Source organism: Leuresthes tenuis, unplaced genomic scaffold (genome assembly GCF_036924035.1).
Source record: "Leuresthes tenuis unplaced genomic scaffold, fLeuTen1.0.hap1 SCAF_5, whole genome shotgun sequence".
Lineage (NCBI taxonomy): Eukaryota > Metazoa > Chordata > Actinopteri > Atheriniformes > Atherinopsidae > Leuresthes > Leuresthes tenuis.
The window spans coordinates 35916733-35924916 of NW_027325359.1; the positions used below are offsets into that span (position 1 = coordinate 35916733).

At 39.4% G+C, this 8184-nt stretch overlaps 1 protein-coding gene across 4 annotated transcripts in view; it reads left to right on the plus strand.

Moving 5' to 3' along the window:
* The window catches only part of cbfb (core-binding factor subunit beta), a 72122-nt gene extending 64272 nt beyond the window's left edge, over positions 1-7850 (plus strand). Inside the window, exon 6 of one of the 4 annotated variants that reach the window (XM_072386754.1) lies at positions 4243-7850. In XM_072386754.1, the coding sequence (XP_072242855.1) occupies positions 4243-4314 (72 nt within the window). In that variant the 3' untranslated portion in view covers positions 4315-7850. The remainder of the gene's footprint in view (positions 1-4242) is intronic. The other 3 variants (XM_072386755.1, XM_072386756.1, XM_072386757.1) reach the window with 3 other exon arrangements.
* Positions 7851-8184: the final 334 nt, after the last annotated feature.

Consider the following 8184-nt stretch of genomic DNA (forward strand, 5'->3'; position numbering starts at 1 on the left):
AAATACCGCCTTAAAACTTTAAAACGACTGAAGTTGAGTTCATTCCTGAAATAATAAAAGAATAATCATCCATCCTCTGATCTGAGGACGGGTCAGAATGTGGCGTAAAGCGCTAAATGAGCAGGTTTTACAGAAAAGAAGAGAAATACCGCCTTAAAACTTTAAAACGGCAGAAGTTGAGTTCATTCCTGAAATAATAAAAGAATAATCATCCATCCTCTGATCTGAGGACGGGTCAGAATGTGGCGTAAAGCGCTAAATGAGCAGGTTTTACAGAAAAGAAGAGAAATACCACCTTAAAACTTTAAAACGACTGAAGTTGAGTTCATTCCTGAAATAATAAAAGTATAATCATCCATCCTCTGATCTGAGGACGGGTCAGAACCAACAGGTCCAGCAGGGAAACCCAGACGTCCCTCTCCAGCTCCTCCTGGGCATCCCGAGGCGTTCCCAGGCCTGATGGGATGTATAATCCCTATAAGCCCAGGCCTGAGGTGGTTCTGACCCGGGGCCTCCTCCCAGGAGGCATCCGAACCAGAGGAACCACCTCAGCTGACTATTAAAGTAGAAGAAATGCCAAAATCTGCAAACCAGGTGGATTCTCAGCAAATAGATAAACAGATGAAATTAATCTGTACAAAACAACACAAGCAGAGGTTTAAAATCTCATTTCTAAAAGTTTTTTAAAGAGTTTGGAGTCAGGTGAATGTAAGCATCACATGAAGGGAACCCAGCTCGGTCCAGATGTTTCTATTCTTACTTGCTTCTGGCAGCTTGTATCCCAACAAAAAGGATCCGTCTCTGGACTGCAAGAAAGTTTAAATAACTTATAAATAAATCATTAATAAAAAAGAAATAACTGTCCAGACGACAAAGAGAAAAGTGAATATCTGACCGATTTCAGCTGTGTGTTCTCAACAAGAAGCTTCTTAATAAGAAGTCATAACTTCTGAAATAGCAGTTAAAGTTTCCAGGTGTAATATAGATGAAACACTGAGCCTCAGTATTCTCCCTGCTGTTCCTCACATGGCAAATACAGAACGGGTCAGAGTCTAAACTGAGTTTTTCTGCCACTTTGTTTTTGTTTTTGCGCCTTCACCTATGAAACCGAACTCTGCGAAACAGCTGTGAGAATGCTTATTAGCTGAATGGGGATAGCTGACCATGCTGAAAAAGTGGAAAATAGTGAAAATTTAGCAGAGAGCCAGTTGCTGAAGTCAGGGTTGAAAGAATTTGAAGGTAAAAGGACAACATTGGAATGACGAACTTACTTGAAAAAAGGCAGAATTGATTAAATGTCTGAACAAAAAGTTGCAAGTCCTTGCAGAAAAAGGTTTAAAGAAGGAGATGGGAGATGAATTCTGTTCATATTTTGAATTCATCTTCAACCCTTATAAAATGTAGTAACCAAAATATTCTAAATAAGTTGAGAAAAGCAAAAAATTAGCAGAAATGTAGTTGCTGTAACTCTTTTCAGAGCTGGACAATACGTGGAAGGATGTGGAGCTGAATTAGCATTGAAAAACAAACTACTGTAAAACATGTAAAAAAGAACAGTGCTGAACAATCCTTTTTAATCCAATTAATTAATTGGATTTCATTGGATTATGATTACAATGAATTGAATTCCAATTGGCTTGAATTGGACTGTATTATTTAAGTGCCTTGAGATGACGATTGTTGTAATTTGGTGCTTTATAAATAAAACTGAATTGAATTGAATTGAACAATACAGTGTAAAGAAGTTCAAAAACTAATGCACAAATGGATCATGATAAAAAACTAAAGTAACATTTCATTTAAAAGAAATGGAGAGATATTTATATGAACATAATCAATCAATTCAGCTGATATTTTAAGCATTCCTGTTCGTGTGTTCGTGATCATTAGGATCCCGGACAAGCCCCCAATAAACTGGAGACCGAACACATGTAATCGAGATAAGAATAAAGGTTATTATTGGATTAAAAATTGAATGTAAATCTCAGAAAATATGGGACTCTCCAGCAGCAAATGGCAGTAAACCCTCACCTTTACATAAGAAATAGCACTACAGGTGGATATAAAACCTATGAAACCGAACTCTGCAGAGCTCGGGTTAAGGACGACCTCCCCGAATCCAAAACTAATGCACAAATGGTTCATGATAAAGAACTAAAGTAACATTTCATTTAAAAGAAATGCAGAGATATTTATATGAACATAATCAATCAATTCAGCCGATATTCTAAGCGTTCCTGTTCGTGTGTTCGTGATCATTAGGATCCCGGACAAGCCCCCAATAAACTGGAGACCGAACACATGTAATCGAGATAAGAATAAAGGTTATTATTGGATTAAAAATTGAATGTAAATCTCAGAAAATATGGGACTCTCCAGCAGCAAATGGCAGTAAACCCTCACCTTTACATAAGAAATAGCACTACAGGTGGATATAAAACCTATGAAACCGAACTCTGCAGAGCTCGGGTTAAGGACGACCTCCCCGAATCCAAAACTAATGCACAAATGGTTCATGATAAAGAACTAAAGTAACATTTCATTTAAAAGAAATGCAGAGATATTTATATGAACATAATCAATCAATTCAGCCGATATTCTAAGCGTTCCTGTTCGTGTGTTCGTGATCATTAGGATCCCGGACAAGCCCCCAATAAACTGGAGACCGAACACATGTAATCGAGATAAGAATAAAGGTTATTATTGGATTAAAAATTGAATGTAAATCTCTGAGGTAAAAGCAAATATGGGGCTCTCCAGCAGCAAATGGCAGTAAACCTTCACCTTTACATAAGAAATAGCACTACAGGTGGGCCTTCACCTATAAAACCTATAGGACGACCTCCCCGAATCCAAAACTAATGCACAAATGGTTCATGATAAAGAACTAAAGTAACATTTAATTTAAAAGAAATGCAGAGATATTTATATGAACATAATTAATAAATTCAGCTGATATTTTAAGCGATCTTTCATATTTTTTCTGCATTTTCAATCCTCTAAACAAGCTTCTGAAATCGAGTAAATATAATTTTTCATGTGCTTTCTGACTCTTTTGGACCTGGTGGTGCCTTTAATTGTCGCCGCAGACTCACATTCAGCTCCGGATCAGTTCTGCTGTAACGAAGCCACGCATGAATATCTGAAGGCAGCATTTTAATGAAACAACAGGAAGATTTACAGAGGAGACAGTCTGGCTCTGGGGAGTCAAAATGGTAGCATGACACACTGTATATGTGCGTGTGTGAGTGTGCATGTGACTGGGAGTATGTTGCTATTATGGTGAGTCACTGAGATGACACAAACTGCATTCCACTTCAGCTCAGCAACACCTTCACTATCTCTGTCTGGACTTCTGTCTGCTCTCTGCCTCACCTCTGCCTGCACCTCCTCACCTCTCTCCCCCCCGAGCCACGGCAAACGACCCCCCCCCCCCCCCACCGCCTGGCTATCACTTAAGTGTAAACACATAACCACAAGTATTTTTTACAGCAGAGCAGGGTCAGGCCGTGGCATCGCAGCACAAACTCACACTCTCCCTGTCACCAAATATTTTTAAAAGTCTTGTCATGCTGATGGCTTCTGTTGATGACCTGATGATGCACTTTGTGTGCTGATGTGTGTGTGTTTGTGTCAGACAGCCTGCATGTCAGCCAGTTATTCTGTCCGATCGCTGGCTTGCCAAATACCTTGACCAAAATATTACCCCCAGTAAAGTGTATAAACAGCAGCAGACTGGGTCGTTGGAAGCTCTCTGCCTCCCTCTAGTGTTAATATTGAGAACTGCAACGTCTTTTTATTCACTTTTGCTTGAAGTTAAGCAGTGTCCACACCAGTCCTGATATAATATAATCTGATCCCTGGAAATGAGAAGCTTTAGATTATTCTTAATGCAGTTAATAAGTGGAGCTCCATGAATAGATCTGGAACTACTCGAGTGATGTTTGGTCTGTTAATGAGGAGACAAAAACTAACAAAACTCTTCCTAAATCCTTAGATGTGTCCAACTTAACTGCATATTTTCAGCAGAAGCTGGAAAATGAGGGTCCAAAGGTGCTGTTTTAGAAGTAAACAAATAAGATAGAATAAAGATTTAGCTTAAAATACGTTCATATTTGGAAACTGTACTTAATTTGTTGTCTTCTGTCTTTTATCCCTTTCCCTTTGGTTCTCTCACCTCTCTCTGACTCTTCCTGCTCTCTCCTCCATCCTTTTCATCCTTCCATCCCTCTCTCTCCCCAGTCCAGACGACAGCAGGACCCCAGCCCTGGCTCAAACATGGCCAACGCTGATGTGGAGCACAAGATGCGCTGAGGAGGATAAGGAAGGAGGAAGAGGAGCAGAAAACCAGGGTTGGCCGTTTGTTGACTTTCAACACAATCAGCTGCAAAGAAAAGTCAAATGAAACCACAATCACAGACCTATTGTTGAGCTTTATTTCCCGATCGGTTTGACACGATCGCTTTCAAATGCCAAACATTTTCCCACTGCATGAATGTACAATCGACTTCCTGAACTGATTGTGTTGAAAGTGAATAAAAGACTTTGAGAAGGAGGAGTAAGGACACAAAAGAGCTGGAAAAATAGTGATCTGGAGCGGCTGAGCAAGTTATTCAAATTAAAAAACGTTCATATTTTTTTGTCCAGGTCTGAAAGGATGTGACGGGCAGGGATTGAGGATGAGTTACCAGAACAAAAGCAGCCATTATTGTGGCTCAGAGTCACGGTCAGGCCTTGTCATGAAAGTGAAGTGTTGACAGGACGTGACGAGAAGAAAAGAATTCTGCATTTCTGACTGTTGCAACACTTCACTTTCATGAGCCTGTGTGAAGCCCGTCGATACCAAGCTCACTTCCTAAAACCTGCTGTTTTCTGAGACCAAAGTTCACTTTGCTGGAAGGAGGGAGGGACGGGGGGAGGGTTAAAAACGAGGGAAACTTCAGTTGCATTTAAGAAGATGAAAGGAGAGCTTACCACAGTGGTGTTTGCCAGGTAGGGTTTAAGAGGTGTGTTATCATTTTATCCTCACAGGTTCTGAAGGCTTTAACTGAGAAGTTGCTCAGTCTGTGGCTTTGGATGCAACTGGGGAAACCATTTGGTGTTTTTGTGGGGAGATTCAAATGTCCTTTGTCTTGCGACGGGTTTTGCACTATGCGATACAATCAGTCTTGATCTTTTCTTTATATGCATGAAATCAAACCTCCCTGTGCTCTTTGTTGCTCCGAGTGCAGCCCGTTTATCAGCAGAAACCTCTTTATCGCCCTGTGATTGGGAATATCTGGGTGATTCAAAGTTGGGTCACCAGTGGGACAAATGTTTTGTATTTCTTTTGGATGTCAGTTTGAGGCAGCATTTGAGAAGAACAAATGCCACTCTGCTCAAGTGTTCGTGATCATTAGGATCCCGGACAAGCCCCCAATAAACTGGAGACCGAACACATGTAATCGAGATAAGAATAAAGGTTATTATTGGATTCAAAATTGAATGTAAAGCTCAGCAAATATGGGACTCTCCAGCAGCAAATGGCAGTAAACCTTCACCTTTATGCCACTCTGCTCAAGTGTTCATGACCATTAGGATCCCGGACAAGCCCCCAATAAACTGCAGACCGAACACATGTAATCGAGATAAGAATAAAGGTTATTATTGGATTAAAAATTGAATGTAAATCTCTGAGGTAAAAGCAAATATGGAGCTCTCCAGCAGCAAATGACAGTAAACCTTCACCTTTACAGGTGTCATTCAGTACATAACTTCTGAAATAGCACTACAGGTGCGCCTTCACCTATAAAACTGAACTCTGCAGAGCTCGGGTTAAGGACGACCTCCCCGAATCCAAAACTAATGCAGAAATGGTTCATGATAAAAAAAACTAAAGTAACATTTCATTTAAAAGAAATGGAGAGATATTTATATTAACATAATCAATCAATTCAGCTGATATTTTAAGCGTTCGTGTTCGTGTATTCGTGATCATTAGGATCCCGGACAAGCCCCCAATAAACTGGAGACCGAACACATGTAATCGAGATAAGAATAAAGGTTATTATTGGATTAAAAATTTAATGTAAATCTCAGCAAATATGGGGCTCTCCAGCAGCAAATGGCAGTAAACCTTCACCTTTACAGGTTTTCTGTCACTGCTTTTGATTCCTATTCAGAGAAAAAGATAAAGAACTTCCAAAATTCATGCAAAATCTCATCTGATCACAAGATTCGGCCAGAATTGTACCTCAATAAACATTAAAAACCAGGCTCCACAGTCTGTTTCACAGGTGAAGCCACAGCATCCACCCATCAGTCACCCAGATATTTCATTGCAGGACTGTAAAGTGCAGCCCACTCTTCCCTGTCCTGTCACAGCACTCGTGGAATGAAATGGTTTGTTTGTCTCTGAGTGAAAGTCATGATGTTTACCTTTTATATTTCTTCTCACTTCTGTATGTCTTCATTTTTGTACATCTTTCAGCTTTCTTATGAAGTTGTAGCTGCAGCAGTAGGTTATTTTATGTAAATCTGAGTTTAAGGAAAACACAAAATGTCTCCAGAAAATTAGGAGGTTTGAGGACTTTTGTTGCTTTATTTTCTTGTGCTCTTTTATTTTTATTATTATTATTAAAGTTTCCTTTTTTTTAAAAGTAAAGCCATGTGATTGTGGATTAAACTCTGTTATCAGGCAGCATAAATGTTTTTCTATTTTGCAACTAGAAGCTCTTTTTAATTTTATAATTATGTTATCAAAGAAAGATGTTTTGTCCATAATTTCTTTTCTTTTCAGTCTGATTTTAAGCATTTTATTGGGTTTTACAAAAAAATACAGGCTGATAATGTTTCCTGTAGATCGACTAAACAAATTATACAATTTTGAAATATCAGGATGACCTAAAAGGCTCTTTTTGGATATTTCTTCAGGTTCTGTCTGCAACTGCGTCCGAGTCGAGGTTTGAAAACAAAAAAGCTCATCTTGACATTTGGATTCTTCACTTAAATATTTAACCTTTGGTCAGAAGATCTAATTTTCTCTGGAAGTTTTGTTTCCTACAGAAATTTGGGAGACGGCAAAGAAAATGTTTTCTCAGGTTAGCTAGCCTCGCGACTCAGTGCATAGTGAAGAATGTGCAGAATGTGTCAGTTTAGATGCTTTTTATTGAGCAGTTCGGCTGATGTTGACAGCAGGAAGTTAAATGAATGGCTGCACAGTGAGGATAGGGCAGGTTTTGGCCCATTATGAGGTTCAGGCTAAGCTAAATGCAGCTGTTACAGTGGCCAATGGTTAATGATGTAGATGGATCCATATTTTATGATCATTGATCATTTTCTGCAGTGGAGGACAGTGGGCAGGAGGAAGGTGTTGGAAGCAGCATTGTTCGGGACGCTTAAATGTGCTGAGTTGTTGTTGTTGTTGGCTGAAAACTGCTCTTTTAGGACTTAAACATGGAGCTCAGGTTAAGACACATCAGCAGGGGGTTCGGTGTAAATAACCGGGTAAAGGTTGTAGTTAGTGACCACAAACTGCCCGCCCAGCGTAAAATTACACCCATGAAAACACCTTCGCTTCAATCCTTCCCTCAGTTTTCTTAATGCAGGCATTAAGGCAAACCATAAACCACAGACATGCTCTTTCTTCCTTTTTTTTACTTGGTAATCTTATTTGTTTAAGTTATTTATACTTTAAAACTCGGATGTTTAGTAGCTTGTGCACACTCTTTCAGTTTTCCTCCCTTTGTGTGTGTGTGCTCTGTGTTTCTATCTATTTTAGGGTTGAACTTGTTCCCTCAGAAAAGTTTGACAGTGAGATATTCATTTCAAAATGTTGGATGCTTGTCATAATAAACTTATATCGATTCTTGTATTTGTTTCTGTTATTTACACCAATTCAATTAAACTTTATTTATAAAGCCTCAGATTACAACAATTACAGTCATCTCAAGGCACTTAAGTAATAAAGTCCAATTCAAGCCAATTGGAATTCAATTCATTGTAATCATAATCCAATTAATTCACATGGAGCCAATTCAAAAATAATATCCGAGCTAAGGGAACCAACAGATTGGACCGAAACTTGTCTTCAGTCCAATCTCCCGTCCTGAGCCTGAGGGACTGTGGAAAGGAACGACTCCCTTTAACAGGAAGAAACCTCTGGCAGAACCAGAACCAGGAAGAAACCTCTGGCAGAACCAGACC